Genomic DNA, 16225 nt, shown 5'->3' with positions numbered 1-16225 from the left:
GCAGGTAGGACTCATGAAGGAAAGAGTCAGCGACAAGTATAATCATTGATTCCTTCCTGCCTGAAAAGAATCCACCCTGATTCTCCTTTGTTTGGATTTTTGAATCCATTACATTATTAAGGGAGACATTTTTGAATTATTTATAAACCAGAATAACATCGTTAGCCCTTTAAATCAATATTATTGAACCAAGTTGGTTGTGATGTATTCAAGTGTTCTTTCTTCTTAAATGGAAATTGCTTTTTTCCCCCTGATAATAGTGGTCACTGTAAGGCATTTCCACAAGAAAATATAAACAAAAGTCAAAAGAAATAAAAACAACTTAAAATTCATCACTGTCATTACAAATGATTTTTAACATCTTACTATATGTACTTTAGACTTTTTGTTATGGATATACATATGGGTATATATATGAAATGTAATCATCCTTTACAACTTTACACACTGCTTTCTACTTGGTTTTCTTTATTTAAGAATATATTGTGAACCTCTTTCCATATTAAATATAGGTTTATTATGACATCATCCTGAAGGCTAGAAAAATATTTTATAGTCTTACTGCAGTTACACGTCTGCATATCACACTTACAGAAATACGCAGAACATTTGATCTCTTCACTACATTGTCCCTGGGTTTCTTTTGAATTTGAGTTCTTCAGCTGCTCATTTTTATCTGTCACTTCTGCATTCTGCAACTCTTTGCTTTTTACCCTCACTCTCTTTTTTCTACTGTTTTTATTTAAAATAAAATTAGAATTGTTTGGGAAATAAGAGTAATTAGACTCCAAGTAAGAGATTCTTTGAGTCAAGTGTGAAAATACTGGGCCATGGATTTTGACTGGATTATTCAGAGACATTTTCTGCCTTGCTCTTGAATTCACAGAAGTGTTCTAAGGAGTTTAATGTTCTAAATAAACAAGTGTGACACTACCTTAACTGCAGGGGCACACTCACTGGACTTACAGTTAGTTCTACTTAAAGCAATCTTTTTAGTGTTCATTACTTTATTTTCATAACTTGCTTGAAGAAGATCCAAACAGAAAACTGGTATTCATATGGACCATGAAGCAAATATCAGGTCAAAGGCAAATATCATAGTGTTAATCAAATTGGTTTTAGACACTGAATAATTTAAGAGAAAATAAAACAATTTATTTCTGGTCTTAAGGACATATCTACAGTAAATCCTCAAACTAAAATTGTCTCACAACTATATAATCATTTAGTGTGGCTTATTAGAAAGAATGGATTTGATGTTTCTGATGGTTCCTTTCTATGGATCATTTTAAGTCTTCAAGCCCATTTCTTCATCTTAAAATTTGAGATAATAATTTATATCTTACAGATTATAGTAACAATCCATTGAAATTACATCTTTAAAAGACTTTGTAGAAACACTAAGTGCTATATAGTATTAAGTTAATATTATTATATGGTAAGTGAACAAATCCATTCAGTGTTACATATAGTAGAGATATGCAAAATTTCAGACAAATCTATGAGTATAATGACTTAAGGAAGAAAAATGCACTTGATAGTATGCTTAATTGGTACAGTTCAGAACCTTAGAAATCTAAAAGATATTCTCTATTTGACCAGTGGCTTTCATGAGAACCTAAGCATAATGAAATTTACCATTAATGTTATAAAAAAGACTGAGATCTTAAACAGCAATGGCTTTAGTCTTGGTTACTCAGCATTGATGATGCAGAAACTGATGCAACATACAAACCAGGTACATTGACAAAAATTTCCACTTGAATTTCCGGTTCAGCTGTGTACACAAGTATAGGTATGTTCATAACTATTTTAGAGGAAAGAAGAAAACTCATTTATTGGGGAATTGATATATACTGAGTATCCTATTACATTTTTGGCATGTGTGACTTCATTTAACTATAGCAGAGCAAAAAGAAACGTGATATAGGAAACAGGATGTGGATAGGCATACAATTGGCTGGAGTATCCTGGATTATCCGGGTAAGCCCAATGTAGTCACAGGGGTTCTTGGAGGGACAGAGGGAGGCAGGAGAGTTGGTGCCTAAGCAAAGCAACACAAGAAAGACTTGGAACTTCTTATTTTGAATATGGAATGGGACAATTTCTTTAAAAAATTTTTTTAATGTGTCTATTATTTTATTTTGAGAGACAGAGAATGAGTCGGGGAGGGGGAGAGAGAGAGGGAGACACAGAATCTGAAGCAGGCTCCAGGCTCTGAGTGGTCAGCACAGAGCCTGAAGCGGGGCTTGAACCCACGGACTGTGAGGTCATGACCTGACCCCAAGTCAGATGCTTAACCGACTGAACCACCCAGGCACCCAGAATGGGACAGTTTCTAAAGCTAGAAAGACAAGGACATGGGTTCTCCCCTGCTGGGAGCCATTTCTGAAGTAAGGAAGGTTTGCAAGGCCTTCCACCATCAGATGGCTCCTGGCATCTTCACCCACTCAACCCCCACTCAATTTCTGCTTGAGCACTGACCCCCAAGGCACCTGACTGACTGATATCAGGACTGACTTGCCTTCTTATGCTAAAAATATGTGAATTGCACCTTATGAAAAAACTTGTTATAGGAGTTTTTTGTTTTGTGATTATAGGAGCAAATATTACATTTCCCGAGAAAACCTGTTTTTCTTCCACTCTAAAACAGGCTATTGACCCCTGCTCACAAAAGAACTAACCTTTGCCTTTGCTATGCTAAAAACATTGCCTTTTATTTAAATGCTAAAGATACCCTCCCCATGGATAAGCATCTAGTCACCTACTTCAGTCACTATTGATAAAGATTATGCATGAGTCTTCTACCAATCTATGCTCTGGGAAATTTTTACATACCAAAGAATTTGTCATCAGAAATCAATGTCTAAGGCAATTGCCACTTCTGTTTTGTATCCCATACACTTGTTTAATAAAAACAGCTGACTCTCAGGTCAGAGCAGAGATGCTGGTCAGCAGTGCAGAGATGCCTGACTGGAGTGCAGAGATGCCTGCCTGGTGAGCAGAAAGAAGCTGAGGCTCTTTCGCTCCCTTTCGCCAACACCGCCCATCCTTCAGGGAGCCCTGGACCTGCTGGAGTTGGACTCCGGCACTCCCCCTAGAGTGTTCATAAAGAAAGACAGCCTTGTCTAAACCTTGATTTTAGCACAGTAAGAACCATTTTGCTGTGTCTTCATCTCTTTCTCTCTGCCTCTCTCCAGCTTGCACTCTGTCTCTCTTCGTCTCTTAAAAATAAATAAATGTTAAAAAATTTTAAAATGGGGGTGAGCATCTGGGTGGTTGCAGGAAGGTAGTTTTTTCTGAACTCATAAGTAGAGGAAAATACTCCTTGTGAGGCAAGGTGGGTTTGCAAGGCCTCCCGCCGTCAGATGGCAACCAGCATCTTCACCCACTCAAGCCCCATTCAATTTCCGCTAAGCACCGACCCTCAAGGTGCCAAAAGAACTAATTTTGTCTTTGTTATGCTAAAAATTTTGCCTCATATTTGAATGCTAAAGATCCCTTCCTTCCCCACGTGAAGCATCTAGTCAGCTACTTCAATCACTATTGGTAAAGTTTATGCATGAATCTTACACCAATCTATGTTCTGGGAAATTTTGACATACCAAAGAATTTGTTATCAGAAATCATTGTCTAAGGCAATTGCCACTTCTGTTTTGTAATACATTATTTCAATAAATAAAGCTGACTCTTGGGTCAGTGCAGAGATGCCTGCCTGGTGATCAGCAAGAAGCCAAGGCTCTCTCACTCCCTTTTGCTGACACTGTCCATCCTTCAGGGAGCCCTGGACTTGCTGGAGCTGGACTCCGACAGGGGACTCAGTGGGTTAAGCCTCTGACTTTGGCTCTGGTCATGGTCTCATGGTCTGTGAGTTCAAGCTCTGCATTGGACTCTGAGCTGACAGCTCAGAGCCTAGCGCCTGCTTCAGATTCTGTGCCTTCATCTCTCTCTCTGCCCCTCCCCTGCTCTCATTCTATCTCTCAAAAATAAGTAAATGTTAAAATTTAAAAAAAAGAACCATTTTGGACTTCTGACTGACAGACTTGTTAATCTGTGTTGTTCTAAGCCACTACATTTGTAGTAATTCACTATAGCAGCAATGGGAAACCAATAAAATTCTCATAGTAATCCTATGAGATGCACACTATAATTGTCTCCAGTTCACAGATGAGCAAAGGAAAACACAGTTTCTCAAAGATACACAACCACTAAATGGTGGAACTGGGGTTTGAGTGCAGGGAGCCTGGTTTCAGAGCCTGTGAACTGGAAGCCTTCCTGCTGTCAAGTTTTAGAGTTTTAATAAATTGCAGCTTTAGAATCATACTGACAATACTTTTACCTTTATGAGCCTGAGCTCACCTGAGGATGTACCTAATGCACAATCCCAGAGGTAGGGCACAGTCTTCTTTTAATGCCTCCAAAGTCAGTACCACCACCACCACCACCACCACCACCACCAGCAACAACAAATTCTACTTCAGCCCAGTGGTAAAAAAAATGGATCCTAGAAGTGTGCCCAATTTCAAAAGCTTAATGCTAACAAGAAAAAGTTAGTAATAAATTGTAAGTTTTATTAAACATTCCACTTGGTAAATATTTTAAAAATTGGGATATTATAAAAGAAAAGGGCAAGCTGGCTATGGCAGAGAAATAAATTTATAAAATTTAAAAATACCTGATACAAAAATGTTTAAGTGAGTGCTTTAGCAGTTGTAAGCGATTCCAAGAATGCTTACAATGGGCAAATATGGATCTCAGCTCCATGTACAGTAGTCAGAACACAATAAAAAAAATCCAGGGAACAAATAAATGCATAAATATCTTTTTAAAAAGTTTTCTTATTTATTTTGAGATGGAGAGAGCGAGAGAGAGAGAGAGAGAGAGAGAGAGAGAGAGAGAGAGCGAGCATGTGCCAGAGGGAAAGGGGGGGCAGAAAGAGAGAAGAGAAAGAATCTCAAGCAGGCTCTGTGCTCTCAGCACATAGAGCTCAGTGCAGGGCTCAATCTCATGAACTATGAGATTGTGACCTGCACTGAAATCAGGAGTTGGACACTTATTCGACTGAGCCACCCAGGCACCCCAAATAAATGAATAACTATTTAATCAGCATATAGACATACATACGTTTTTTTAAGATCCAACTATGAATAAATGTATCCTCAAATGTTTTGGAGTCTGTGTTTGATTATTCTTATAACTTTAATTTGCTAGGGGCTCCTTTGTTAGGTGAGGAAGTGCTATCTTTGCCTTATTCTCTGACTTCTGTTCATGTTTTACCTTCCTGAACAGAGGTGGTATAGCAGTAGCAGTTAAGAACCTTGGCTTAGAAACCTACAATATCTGAGTTAGATTCTAGTTCACCTTATGTATGACATCAGTCCAGTTAGTCAACCTTGGTGCCTTCATTTTTAAAATGAGCATCATAGGGCCAACAGACACATGAAACCACGTTCAACGTCACTCATCATCAGGGAAATACAAATCAAAACCACATTGAGATACCACCTCACTCCAGTCAGAGTGGCTAAAATGAACAAATCAGGAGACTATAGATGCTGGCGAGGGTGTGGAGAGACGGGCACCCTCCTACACTGTTGGTGGGAATGTAAACTGGTGCAGCTGCTCTGGAAAACAGGGTGGAGGTTCCTCAAAAAACTATCAATAGAACTCCCCTATGACCCAGCAATAGCACTGCTAGGGATTTACCCAAGGGATACAGGAGTGCTGACGCATAGGAGCACATGTACCCCAATGTTCATAGCAGCACTGTCACAATAGCCAAATCATGGAAAGAGCCTAAATGTCCATTGGATGAATGGATCCAGAAGATGTGGTATATATACACAATGGAGTACTACATGGCAATGAGAAATAATGAAATCTGGCCATTTGTAGCAATGTGGATGGAGCTTGAAGGTGTCATGCTAAGTGAAATTAAGTCAGGCAGAGAAAGATAGATACCATATATTTTCACTCATAAGTGGAAGAGGAGAAACTTAACAGAGGACCATAGGGGAGGAGAAGATGAAAAAATAGTTAAGGAAAGGGAGGAAGACAAACCACAAGTGACTTTCAAATACTGAGAACAAACTGAGGGTTGATGGGGGTGGAAGAGAGGGGGAAATGGGTGATGGGCATGGAGGAGGGCACTTGTTGGGATGAGCACTGGGTGTTATATGGAAACCAACTTGACCATAAACTATATTAAAAAATATAAAATGGGCTTCATAACATTTACCTCTTACTTTATAGTAAAGACCAAAAGTCATAATGTATATAAGCATTGCCTGGTTCTTAGAAAATACATAAGTCAGAAATCATAGCAACATAAAATTCACATTTATCATTACAGACTGACTCTGTCTCTGATGTTGCCCAGAAAGTATAGTGCCCAAGTAAGATATACATCTTTTTAGAATATCATCCTACTCAAAAACAGAAAGAAAAAGTCACTATAAACTATTTGGGTCTCAAATGTGCTTTACATTAGTAAATCTGTTTAGAAGACTTAAATTCATCTTAATTTTTTAGTGACTTTTATCCTTGGGAACTTGGGGAATGAAGGAAAGATTTGTTTTTACACTTTAAGTGAGGGTGCCTCAGTGGCTCAGTAGGTTGAGCACCTGACTTCTACTCAGATCATGATCTTACAGTTCAGGAGGTCCAGCCCCACTGGTGTCAGGGCAAAGTCTGCTTCAGATCCTCTGTCCTCCTCCCTCTCTGGCTCTCCTCCATTTGTGCACATGCTATCTCTCTCTTTCTCTCCCCCCAAAATAAATAAACATTTAAACTTTAAGTGAGAAGGTGGAGAGAAGGGGTCAGTGTTTTCCACTGCAGTTAGTCTCATTAGAGGTGGAGAAGGTAACTCATTATTAATGAGCATCTACTTTGTGCTAAATGCTTTACAGATATTATTTCACTTAATCCTCTTGGCAGCCCTTTGGAAGTGGTATGAAAACTACCATTTTACAGATGAGTGAAATGAATCACAGAGAGGACAAGGTAACTTCTTTAAGGGCATTTAAAGTAAGTTGGGATTTAAGCTCAGTATATCATATGGCCTTTGTGTAGGACTGCTTTCCAAGCAGTCCCAAATGATTACACAAGACTGAGGAAGAAAATGCATGTTACTTACTGGGAATAACAGTTTATCCTGAGAGGTTATTGAGTGGCAAGCAGCACATGGACATAATTTTTGCAATTATCTTGTCATACTGCAAAATAGTTTTTCTTTGACAATATAATCAGCATATTCCTAGCTGTGTAGAGAGAGTGCCTGTTGTTAGACAGTTGCTTCCCATTATGCTACTTTGAAGACAGAGTAAACCGATTCAGGTGCAGCACACACAGGTGATTTTTAAAGCCAGTTTTCCTCTGTGCTGGTCAATATATTTTTCACCGCATCCACGAGGATGCAATTCAGAAGAAGCTACTAAGATTCAAGTCTGATTCAAGTCTGGAGCTGAAAATCCTAACAAAATCTACGGGTGGGTTTTCTAATTTGTTGCAGAATGATCGAAGCCACCAGTCAGATTCTCAAAACCTCCTAAAGAGAAGATTTACCTACCTGTGGGATATCACACAAAATCTAGGACAGGTAAAATACTTCATATCTCATTATTGAAATTCCTCATTGCTTTCCCTTCCCCCCAAAAATGTGATTTGTCAAGAACCATTTGACATGGGATCACAAATAAAGCAAAAAGAATTGATTTGTTTGTATTATGGCATACACTGATGATTACTATGAAAATGATTTTATTTTTTAAATTTCATATTGATTTCAAATAATCAAGACTCCCTTTTAAGGTTTCAATACTGACTTACTGTTGTCTTCAACAGAGAAGTAGAAGATGTCCTTTGTTGCCTTGCTGCCTTCATTCAACACATAGCAGATCCTGTTCTCATCGAGGTCAGCTGATAAAAGAGCAAGTATCACTCATCATATTGGCACAACAGAAAATGAGGATGTTAAGAACATCAACATTTTGGGGCACCTGAGTGGCTTCGTTAGTAAAATGAATGCCTCGATTTCAGGCTCAGGTCCTGATCTTGCAGGTTGTGAGATAGAGCCCTGTGATGGGCTCTGTGCTGGCAGCGTGGTGTCTGCTTGGGATTCTCTCTCCCTCTCTCTGTTCCTCCCCTGCTTGCTTTCTCTCTGTTCTCTCTCTCTCAAAAATGAATAAGTAAACTTAAAAAAAAAGAACATCCATATTTTAAGGCATTCTTTATTCCAATAAAGACATTTTAAAATGATGAACACAAATCTAACTTTTTAAACATGCTTAAGTGAACATGAATCTAAATTTTTTCTTAATGTTACACCAGCAAAAATAGAACTGTTTAAAATTCTGTTACTGGGCTATGTGTATGATCTGTAGGATAACCCACCCCCCCAAAAAGGACATTCTATTTATGCACATTTCACAACATTTGGGCCCCCTATGGAGAGCTGAGTCTGTCTGGTTTTAGGTCTTCTGCAAAAAGCATGGAGCTTGGCATGATGGTGGTTATTCGTTAACTATTTGTCAAAATGAATTTAAGCAAGAACAGTGGCGGCAGTCTAAGGAAGAAGAATGAGAATAAAATAGTGACTATTTATTAATACCTATTCTCTTGGATTTTTAAGAATTTGTTCCTTGGGTCTATTATTGTGTTTTTGTATTGGTAATTGTTAGTATTTTAAGGACAAATTGAATTTTGGGGATATTTATTTATAAAGATAATTCTTTAGGGGTACCTGGGTGGCTCAGTTGGTTAAGCAACCGACTCTTGGTTTTGGCTCAGGCCATGATCTCGCGGTCCGAGTTTGAGCTCCTACTCAGGCTCCTCTGGCAGTGTGAAGCTTGCTTGGGGTTCTCTATCTCTCCTCTCTCTTATAAAACCATATGTGATTTCATTGGTTTTAGAGGCAATTCTGAAAATGTAATAAACTAATTTTTATTTTTATTTTTTTTTAAGTTTTATTTATTTATTTTGAGAGAGAGAGAGAAGAGAAAGAGGAAAAGAGAGAGAGAATGAGGAGTTGAGGGACAAAGAGGGAGAACCCCAAGCTGGCTTTACACTCAGCATGAGCCCAACACAGGGCTCAATCCCATGGCTGTGCGATCAAAACCTGAGCCCATATCAAGAATCAGATGCTTGACTGAGCCACTCAGGTGCCCCAATAATTAAACTATTTTTTAAAAATATTTTTTATTTATTTTTGAGAGAGAGAGAGACAGACAGTATGAGCAGGGGAGGGTCAGAGAGAGGGAGACATAGAATCTGAAGACAGGTTCCAGGCTCTGAGCTGTCAGCACAGAGCCTGACACGGGGCTCGAACCCACAAACCATGAGATCATGACCTGAGCTGAAGCCGGACGCTTAACCGACTAAGCCACCCAGGTACCCCTAATTAAACTATTTTTTAAACAGCCTTCATAAGTTTTACTCTAAGACTGCATTTAGGTTTAAATGTATTGTATGTGGAAAATTCCATTAATCTCTTCACATCTCATGCACACAAAGCTGTATGATGAAGTGTTAAGACAATGTAAAGAGCTGACAAAGAGACCAGGTGTCACATCACCTGAGAAAACAGAGGAACCTGCCTCAAGTTCACCATTAGTATCAACAACAAATATATTTAGAAAAAAATTGTTAAAACATATCCCTCTGCACACTAAGGAAAATTTAATTCTGTGCTTTTTTTTAGATGCAGAAATTGCTTGAAATTATTTGAATACAATAAAATATGCAGTGTAATATTTGTCTTCAAAATCTAAATATAAAATATCTTCAGAAAACTCAACTTACTAGTGAACTCTGAAAACAATTCCTAGGTATGCTTCTTTACTTAAAATTTGGAATTAAATGGATATTTTACAAATTAATATAATCATATCTTATGATGATATTTCAGAAGCCAAAACTGTCCTCCTGCATCCTGCCATTTTAAGGCATAACTAAAAGCCTTACTAGCTGCCTAAGGATTCCTGTTAAATGAGTGCTGAGGCAATAGCTGAAGAAGGACTACTCGCCTTTTTTTGTTACCTGAATAACCTCACATTCCACTGTATTTCATTAGAATCAGAATTTTTTTGCAAATGGGCTGAGGTCAGCAGGACAACTTTATTTATTTATTTATTTATTTTTTAATTTTTTTTACTGTTTTATTTATGTTTGATACTGAGAGAGTCAGAGCATGAGAGGGGGAGGGGCAGAGAGAGAAGGAGACACAGAACTGGAAGCAGGCTCCAGGCTCTGAGTTAGCTGTCAGCACAGAGCCTGACGCGGGGCTCGAACCCACGAACGTGAGATCTGACTTGAGCCAAAGTCGGAGGCTTAACCGACTGAGCCACCCAGGCGCCCCAGCAGGACAACTTTAAAGAGTACTGGGAGATCAGCTCCGCTCAAGGAGAGGGAAAGAGGCATTGGGGACATGGTTTACTAACCTTGTGTAAACACTCGCGTGCTCTTGTTTCTAAGGCCAGTGCTGATAATGACGCCATGCTCTGGTCCTCTGGTCACTTTATACTTTAGGAGCCCATGGACATCGTTCTGATTCTCTGCCCTCAGAGACCTGCTGGTAATCAGGAAGCTCATGTATCCAGTGTGAAGGCGTTTCAAGGCTGATGCACCTCTGTTAATAGCAATCTGGGGGAGCCTGTTGTCTAGAGAACTTATGTGGATCCTCATTACCTGAGGTTTGTGTGTCTCTAGGACAGTGTCTGGGAAGACATAGAAGTCAGCATGAGTCCCATCTGTCACAGTCAAAAAGAAACAGTCTTCAGTCGCCTCACTTCCGTCATGCCAGTAGCTAATCAGGTTCTCATTCAGGTCTCGCTTGGTAAAGGTGGTCACAGAATGGCTGCCATTATACAAAATCCTACCATGGATGGGGAGCTGGGTGATGGTAAAGAGGAGAAGATCATCTGGAGTATCCTTATCTTCCACTGTTAACTCAAAGGGAGTGATCTCTTTGCTCTCCCCTTCCTGAAGTATTAGTTTGTGGATGGTCAAGATAGGTTTCTTATCATCCACATCTGTGAGGTAGATCCTGAAGGTTCGGAAGACAGGGTTGTGTCCATCAGTCACTTGAAACTCAAAGCTGTCCATCTTTACCTCATCATCTGAAGTGTGGACATAGAATATTTTGTTGCTAGCCAACTGTAGCTGAGTGAAAGAGGCAATGGGCTTCCCAGAGTGATCAGAGCTCTCCAAGTGCCCTTGGCTAGGAGCCCGTGTGACTCTGAAGTGAAGCTGCTCATTAGGGCTGTTGGTATCACTGGTGCTAAGCAGATTGGTGGTAAGGGTCACTCTGCCACCTTCTGTCAGGGTAATCCTTTTGCTAACCACTTCAGGTGAGACTCTGTCTAATCCACCAATACTGATGTAGAAGGAGCGGTCTGTCAAAGGGTTAATCCCATCTGTCAGATCAAATTTGATAATGTCAAGAACTCCTTCTTGGCCTGTGTGAGTGTAACAGATGAGGCTTCTGTTAATCTCATCCTGGGTAAAGTTCATCCCAAGGGTGAGGTTGTTCCTCACTTCCCCTCTGGGTTTTCTCAGTCGCTGTAGAAGCCCCTGTTGAGGCCCTGAACGGAGGACAAAACTGAGGCTCTTCTCATCGGAGTCAAGATCTGTGGCTTTGAGGACCCAATCTGTGATGACCTTGGTATGTCTGGTCTCTACTTCCAGCCCATCATTAATGGTCAACTGAGGGGTTTCATCATCCACCAGAATTACCACAATGGGTACCCTCCTGTGGGTGATGTGCTTGCCATCACTCAGCCAGACCTCAAAACTGTCCTCTGTGGTCTCAGAGTCATCATGCTCATACACAATGGTGGAGGCCTCCTGGATCTCCTGTAAGGTGAAGCTGTGGATGGGCTGGCTGCCTGTGGCCAGCTGCTGTACAATTCGTCCATGCTGAGGGAGGGCTGTGAGCTGAAAGTGAAGTTCATTCTGTGGCAGGTCAGCATCTGCTCCATTGAGCAATGGGGTATCTATGACCAGGCTCATCCCCTCTAATACCACAAACTCACCAGCAAAAAGTTCAGGCTGCTCATCATTTGTGGGTAAAATGATTATAGGGAAGATGACATTTGGGGAGAAGTTGATGCCATCAGAACAATAAAAGGTGAATTGATCTTTTTGTGGCTCCACCCCCTTATGAATACTTTGTACATAATTTATATGTCTCATTTGGACATCTCTGATTGAGAAAGCACTAATGGGGCTACCAGCTCGTGATTCTTTTGAGCCAGGAGCTGGTGCAATGTTTTCCAGGTATCCAGAGGCTGGCTGACTGGTCACTGTGCATAGGATTTCATTTTGGGGTGTGTCCACATCTTCAATACTGAGATGTTGTAAGGTCAAGGGACTCTTCCCACCTTCATCAACAATATGAGACTCTGCCACCAAGACTTTGGGTGCCACATTGTCCACAGGCAGCACAATCACTTGTACCTGCACTCTTTCCACTGTGCTGTTCCCCACCATCCACTGATAAGAACCCTTGGAGAGGGTGAGGCTGAAGGCATCATGTTGTTTCTGGAAACCAACTTCGCCCCCAGTGTGGACATAGACTACTGCCCCACTGATGAGGTCCTCTTGGGTGAATCGTTCTGCAGGTAAACCATTCACGAGAATAGTACCCAATTTTGGGCTATCTTCTAAAATGAAAGACAGCATCAAGTCACCTGTGCCCTTCTTTTTGCCATGTATGATGCCCATGGTGATCTCAGTGGCTCTGTTCTCTTGTACATCTATGAAAACATCTAATAACAGACTACCTGTAATAGAGATCCTGGGAGTTCTGTCAGCTGTAGTGGGATGCACAGAAATCTGGACAGTGATGGGTATGTGGTGAACCCCGTCACTTACCTCCAGATGGAAGGTGTCATTGGTAGTCTGGTCTCTGCTGTGCTGGTAAGAGACACTCCCATTAATAATATCAGCTTGCCTGAAAAGTTCTCCGGGGATCATATGTTTGTTTAAGTAGTACAAGTGTCCATGTTGGGGACCCCAGACTAATATAAAGACAATCTGGTCAACGTCTGTGTCAGGATCTATGACACCCAGTTCATTACTGCTGAGGATAAAACTTTCTCCCTCTAAGACAGTAAAGCCTCTGTTGGTGACTTCTGGAGGCTGACTGTACACAGGCTTTAGGAATAATGTGAATGTGCCAGGTACACTATTGCCTGCGGCATCCTCCACTTGGTAAGTGAACTGCACAACCCGTTGTACAACACCCAGCATCTTCTGTGGGGGCTGGTATGCCACTTGGTGGAGATTCACCTGAGCCTGGGTGAAGCGGCTGATGGGCATGTCTGGCGAATCAGTGAGCACAATTTCTCCAGCCCGGACTTGGTGGTTGTCATCTGTGTCAGTTGGGGGTGTCAGTAGGGTATACCACAGGTTCTGGTCATCTGAGTTTTCATCAGTATATTGGAGGAATTTCTTCTGGAAGTGAGTGAGTTGGTATTGCTGCACCGTCATTTCTAGGGTAGTTCCTGGAAGTAGTTCTGGACTCTTCACATCCATTGGTTGGACCCTGACGGTGAAGAAGTGCTGGTTGGATAGATTGGGTGGGTCATGGTCATCCTGTACATGGAAAGTCAGCTGGGCCATTGCAGGTTGAGGGCTATGGGGTCCAAGATAGCGATAGAAGAGTTTCCCTTCCATTATGTCTTGCTGAAACCATTCAGTCACCACCTTCTCGTATAGTCCTTCTTTTTCCACATAAGACCAGTCTTCATCTTCAGGGGACAGAGGTGGTTCAGTCTGGCGCAGCAGCATCTCCCCCTGGTACTGACTGGAGTAGGAGAAGCCAGGGGCCAGATCCCACCCACTTTCTTCCTTTTTCCCTTCTAGATGCTGGTCCTCCAGCACAAAGTGGATGGTTGAGTCCTCAGAGTCAGTATCAGTAGCACTCAGGACAAAGGGGGAAATCTGGACCACCTGTCCTTCTGTAACTGAGAGCCCAGTATTGGCCTTGACCTTTGGTGGTTCATCATCAACAGGTATGATGGTGACAGGGAAGAGGAATTCCACCTGGTGGTGTCCATCCTCCATCCGGAAGATGATGTTGTCACTGTAGGTGTTGCTGCCATCATGCTGGTACACCACTCGTCCTTCGGCCAGGTCCATGGGTGTGAAATGCTTGCACCCAGAGGGTGTCCCAAGCACCATCAGCTGCCCATGTCTTAAGCCCCTAACTGCAGTTACTGTCACCTCTTCCAGGTTATCATTATCACTGATTTGCAGGATGTGGGTGCTGGACAGGGGCTTTGACTGACCTTCAAAGAGCAATAGTCCCCGGTTATATCTTGCCACTGGGGCCAGAGTGTTCATGGGCTTCATTATCACCATGAAGGCAAAGGGGTCTGAGGTGGCGCCATCTCCGTCCACGACCTCCAGCTCCAGCTGGAAGAGGTGTTCTGAATCCAATTTCTTTGTAGGGGGTTGATAGGCAATTTTCAGTTCCCGAAGCTCCCTCTGGGTGAAGAAGGAGACTGGAAGGCCAAGGGGGTCGTCAGTGCTGACCATATACCCCTGGTCCCCTGGTGTGGTTGTGGGGGCATTGAGAATGTTGAAGACCAGGTCATCAGGGTCAGACTCCGCGTCCTCCGCAGCCAGGGCGTCAGGGGTCAAGGCTGTCAGCAAGAACTGACTGACCTCCATCATCATCAGGGCTGCAACACTGGGCTTAGGTGCAGTGTTCTCTACTCCGTGGCGGATGCTCACCAGCAGCTGGAAGTGCTCGCGGAGCAGCACCTCCACTGACCCTGCGCCTCTGTCTTCTGGCCCTAGCAGCTCCAGCATCCCAGGCACATAGTCCCGACAGGGCGACAGGGTGGTGGTGGCGGTATGCTGGTAGCGCACCCCTGCTCTGACAAAAGCCTCACAGTCTATGCCCTTGCCCCTGGGGAGAGGGGCCCCCATGGCGTCCACCAAACGTCCATACTTGGGCAGTGGGCCGCCCTGGGGAGGAAGAAGGGTGAGCCGGCACCTGCTGGTGGTAGAGGCTGCGGACCCCAGGGAGGCAAAGTCCAGTACTCTCTTGTCGATGGCGTGGCTCCAGCCCCGCAGCTTCTCCACTGCCAAAGGCCTGTTGCGCGTCACTAGCGCCGGCTGGGGAAAAACCACGTCCACAGTCAGCGTGAAGGGGAGGGCTAGCGTGAAAGTCTGGGCGTCGTAGCGCAGCTGAAGGTGCACCCGAGCGCGCCCAGAGCTTCGGGAGCCGAAGTGAGCGTACTGGACCTGGCGTGGCCCGAAGGCGCAGGGGAAGCGGTGCGGGGAGAGCGCGCCATGGCTCAGCGGCAGGGTTTCCAGCACCGTCACCTCGCACCAGTCCCCCGGCTGCACTCGAATCACCAGGTCCCGGAGCGGGTCCAGCCAAAGCGAGCGGCCCGCAGGAACCCGGAGTCCGGGGTTGGCGATCAGGACGCTACGGCCGTTGGGGCTACTGCGGCCCGGTGAGCCCCAGGTGGGCAGGTAGAGCGCAGGGTGGGCTTCAGTCCCAGGCGAGGGCACCCGTCCGTGTAGCGCCGGGCAGCTCAGGAGCACGTAGGCAAACGCCGCGACAAGCTGTGGGAGCGTCCCAGCGGGGCGCCGAGAAGTCCCAGCCATGGGACCTTGGCGCTGGGATGACCGGAGAGTGCCCGGTCCAAAGAGGGCAGGCTCAGCTGCAGGTGCCGGCTGGGGAGGGAGTGGCTGCTGTCCAGTCGGGCGCCGATGCGCGGACTCAGCAAGAGCCGGTGGCCGCGCTTCAGCTGTTGCAGGTTAAAAAAAAAAAAAAAAAAAAAGGCCGCGGGGAGAAGGGGCTCTGCCCACCTTCTGCTCAGCGTGCGGTCCAACTTTCTCCTCGGCTGGCTGCGGGGATGGCTGGCTTTGCCCCAACGCCCCGAGACCTAAGCGGAGTTCGCCCCTCCGCTCCTTTGTGCCTTCAGCCTGGCTACCTTACTGACCTTCGTGCCCGGAGGGGTAGTCAGCCCCTGTGCATCCCCGGCTGCCTGCCTCAAACCAGCTGATTGGGATGTTCTTTCCGGCGCCTCAAAGAGATTGCCCTTTAGGACTTGGAGACTGACAGCGACTGTACCCGGGTCAGTTCTGCGCGCGGAAAACACAGCGCTCCCGCGGTCCATTCATCCAGGCAACGGTGTTTCTGATGGGGGAAGGGGGGAAAGCCACCATACGTCTTCCTTACCGCTGACAGGCGTGCATTTTCTAGCCA

The 16225-nt window shown here is 43.8% G+C and overlaps 1 protein-coding gene across 1 annotated transcript in view; it reads right to left on the bottom strand.

Moving 5' to 3' along the window:
• The window catches only part of FREM3 (FRAS1 related extracellular matrix 3), an 81746-nt gene extending 66103 nt beyond the window's left edge, over positions 1–15643 (bottom strand). Inside the window, exons 1-2 of the mRNA XM_029956869.1 lie at positions 10437–15643; positions 7828–7917 (exon numbers count right to left, since the gene is read on the bottom strand). Coding sequence (XP_029812729.1) covers positions 7828–7917; positions 10437–15621 — 5275 coding nt within the window. The 5' untranslated portion in view covers positions 15622–15643. The remainder of the gene's footprint in view (positions 1–7827; positions 7918–10436) is intronic.
• Between the last annotated feature and the right edge of the window lie 582 nt (positions 15644–16225).

Source organism: Suricata suricatta, chromosome 1 (assembly GCF_006229205.1).
Source record: "Suricata suricatta isolate VVHF042 chromosome 1, meerkat_22Aug2017_6uvM2_HiC, whole genome shotgun sequence".
NCBI lineage: Eukaryota > Metazoa > Chordata > Mammalia > Carnivora > Herpestidae > Suricata > Suricata suricatta.
This window is presented reverse-complemented; position numbering and strand designations above follow the sequence as displayed.